Genomic DNA, 3,640 nt, shown 5'->3' on the forward strand with positions numbered 1-3,640 from the left:
GCCGTGTAACCTGAACGTGTGCCGTGACGTGTCCGTGTGTTCTCTTTGGCGTCACCATCTCGGGAAGTCGTCCGGGGTTTTGATGGTCCAGGGTGTGATCAGGTGTCGCTATGTAACATGACAGAGCCAGGAGGAACTGAGAGCTAGTAGCACCAATCAAAGATTCTGGCCAGCGCTCTTAAGAAACGATCACTAAATGTCTCCGGCCACGCCACCCTGAACACGCCCGATCCCATCTGATCGGAAGCCAATCAGGGTCGGGCCTGGTTGGATGGGAGGCCACCTAGGAAGACCAGGTGCTGTAGGCATAAAAACTAAGGGACTATAAGCCGACAAGGTCCTTGCAATCGGTGAGGTCAACCAAGGGTTGCCTCACCTAAAAAAAAAGAAGAAAAAAAATAGAAACAACCACTAAATATGTTAATGTTGCTGGTGAAAGCGTGTTTGACCCTCTTAAAGAAGAAAATAGCTCATTAAAATTAAACGCAATGATTGTATTGAGAGTTTAGATTTTTTAAACTATGTTCCACAAAACCCTGGAGGCCCGGAGAAGTCCGTGTGTGTGTGTGCGCGCATGTGTGGTTCAGTGTGCTGTTTATGTGTCTGTGTGTAGCATGTTTGTAGAGTGTGTATATGTGAGGCGGGATGCATGTGGCATCTGTGTCACATGTATGATATGTGAGGGCTGTCGGCATGTGGCTTGCGTGTGGCATCCGTGTCACATGTATGATGCATGAGGGGTGTCGGCGTGTGGCATGTGTGTGGCATCTGTCACATGCATGATACGTGAGGGTGTCGGCATGTGGCATCTGTGTCACATGCATGATATGTGAGGGCTGTTGGCGTGTGGCTTGCGTGTGGCATCTGTGTCACATGTATGATGCATAAGGGGTGTCACCATGTGGCATGTGTGTGATATCTGTGTCACATGCATGTGAGGGGTGTCGGCGTGTGGTTTGCATGTGGTATCTGTGTCACATGTGTGATATGCGGGGTGTCGGTGTGTAGCTTGCATGTGGTGTCTGTGTCACATAGATGATACGTGAGGGGGTCGGCGTGTGGCATGCGTGTGGCATGTGTCACATGTATGACACGTGAGGGGTGTCGGCGTGTGGCATGTGTGTGGTATCTGTGTCACATGCATGATACATGAGGGTGTCAACATGTGGCTTGTGTGTGACATCTGTGTCACATGTACATGTGAGGGGGGTCGGCATGTGGTTTGCATGTGGTATCTGTGTCACATGCATGATATGTGAGGGGTGTCGGTGTGTGGCATGCGTGTGGTATTTGTCACATGCATGATACGTGAGGGGTGTCAGGGTGTGGCTGTGACTGGCGCGGCCCCTGCCGGCCCCCCTGGATCTCAGATGCTCCGCCTGGGCATTCAGCAGTCACAGTCACGCAGCTGCTAGTTTTGCTCTGAATTTCTGTTCCAAGAGCGGAAAAACTGGGAGGTTAAAAAGGAAATTAAAATATTTACCATACCGCACGCTTCTTCTTAATTTGCATAATTCTCCGGGTAACACGGCCGGCCCGTCGCCCTGTCAGAACACGCAGGAGACCTCTGCCCAGGTGCGCTCCGGCCGCGTCCGTCCCGACGGGCATCCGCGGCTGCACACGCCGCCTCTGACCCCTTCGCCGTCACCCTCTCCCAGCCGCGTGAGCGACCGTCACACTTCTCCCGAGGGCCGTGGTGTGGGCCTGTCAGCACCATCGGCTCTGGGGAGAAACACACACGGTCCCCACGTCGGCCACGCGGAGCGCGTATTTGCCCCTCACCAGGCGTGGGTCACAAGGGGTCATGACGTCGGAGCGTCTCCAGCACACAGCCAGGCCTGCGATGACCGCGCGTGCGTGCGTGCTGTCCTCGTGTGCGTGCGCGTGTGCGTGCACGTGTGCGTGCCCGTGTGCGTGCACGTGTGTGTGCACGCAGAGCTGAGGCCACTGCGGCTTCGGCCATTCCTAACACCGCGTGCTGTGGACCGCAGCCCCTGGGAAGCCTGGCGCCCCCGCCGGACAGCAAGGTCACGGAGAAGGAGAAGAAGCCACCCACGGCCACCACCAAGGCGGGCAGAGGGAAAGCGAAGGGCAAGAAGAAAGGGAAAGCGAAGGAGGAGGTGGAGGAAGAGACCGACCCCCGGAAGCTCGAGCTGCTGAACTGGGTATGCGCGTGGCCCCGCCCCCTGCCGGGGTCACGGGTGTGGCCCCGCCCCCTCTGCCGGGGTCACGAGTGTGGTCCCGCCCCCTCTGCCGGGGTCACGAGTGTGGTCCCGCCCCCTTTGCCGGGGTCACGAGTGTGGTCCCGCCCCCTCTTCCAGGATCACGGGTGTGGCCCCGCCCCCTCTGCCGGGGTCACGGGGGTCGTGGGGGATGCGTGTGGTCCCGCCCCCTCTGCCCGGGGTCACCGGGGTCGTGGGGGATGCGTGTGGTCTTGTCCCACAGCGGGGGTCATGGGGGGCGTGGGAAAGGGCCATTCTGGGTACCTTCGCTTCAGTCCCATCCTGGGCCCCGAGTCCCCACAGGCCGTGGGGAAACCATCATGGGATTGTGTCAGCAGCGAGGCCACCTTCGACCAGCGAGGCCGCCTTCGCTGTGACGTGGCTGCAGGTCGTCGCGCACCCCGAGTTTGCGGCTTTGGGGGCGGAGCCAGCCGCGGCTCCACGCCCGGCGGACACGCGGGCGCCCGCACGTGGAAACAGGAGTGCGCTGTCACGACCAGACCAGACACGGCCTGTAACTGGGGGCGGAGGGGACGGTGACCGCCACGCGTCACACGTCACGCGGTGATGCGAGACAGGGCGCGGGGCCTCCGCGGTGACCGGGACCGACGTCGCCCGCTCTGGCGGCGGGCCGCACGCCCCTGGGTCCCACCCGCGGCCACACGGGTTGTTCCCGGTCAGCGAAACGAACTCCCCAGCGAGCCTTACGCGACGCCGGGGGCTGAGGGTCCCATCGCATGTAAAGCACGGAGACGTAAATGACGAATATTACAGTCCGCCCCTCAGAAAGCACTGTGCGCGGAGCCGGGGGCTTGGAGACGCATCGCGATCACAGTTCCGTTTTGAGAAGAGCGCTTCGACCCACGTTAATAAACGATTTTAATTAAAATCAAAACTGGAAACGGGAGAAAATGGTGCCGGTTCGACTGTCATTCCGAATCCTCTTCGATCTGTTTTAAGGAGAAAAATCACTTACTTTTCTCCTCTTGCCAACCTTTGGTCCTCGGTTTGGTCCACGGGGGGCCAAACGGAGGAGCAAGGGGCGGGAGGGCAGGTGGCAGGTGTTCGCCGGGGCCAGAGCAGGGCCGACCACGTTCAGAGAGCTCTGGGGTGTGGGGGAGAAGGCGGCGCCTCTGCAGAGTCTCCCGCCTGCCGCTGCCGGGGTTCCCGCGAGGCCCCCGAGGCCACCGCCAGCTCCATCTCCATCTCCCGCCCGTGCAGGTGAACGCGCTGGAGCAGGCCATGCTGGACGCCTTGGTCCTGGATCGCGTGGACTTCGTGAAGCTCCTGATCGAAAACGGGGTGAACATGCAGCACTTTCTTACCATCCCGCGGCTGGAGGAGCTTTACAACACGGTGAGTGTCCCCGCGGGGTCGCGCGGGGCGCCGGCCGCGCCCTCGGGGCATGGCGCTGGCGC

At 60.3% G+C, this 3,640-nt stretch overlaps 1 protein-coding gene across 1 annotated transcript in view; it reads left to right on the forward strand.

Moving 5' to 3' along the window:
* LOC105304826 (transient receptor potential cation channel subfamily M member 1-like) overlaps positions 1 to 3,640 on the forward strand; it is a 56,355-nt gene that overhangs the window by 11,891 nt on the left and 40,824 nt on the right. The window contains exons 9-10 of the mRNA XM_023522694.1: positions 1,992 to 2,165; positions 3,444 to 3,578. Coding sequence (XP_023378462.1) covers positions 1,992 to 2,165; positions 3,444 to 3,578 — 309 coding nt within the window. The remainder of the gene's footprint in view (positions 1 to 1,991; positions 2,166 to 3,443; positions 3,579 to 3,640) is intronic.

This window comes from Pteropus vampyrus, unplaced genomic scaffold, assembly GCF_000151845.1.
Source record: "Pteropus vampyrus isolate Shadow unplaced genomic scaffold, Pvam_2.0 Scaffold355, whole genome shotgun sequence".
Classification (NCBI taxonomy): Eukaryota; Metazoa; Chordata; class Mammalia; order Chiroptera; family Pteropodidae; genus Pteropus; species Pteropus vampyrus.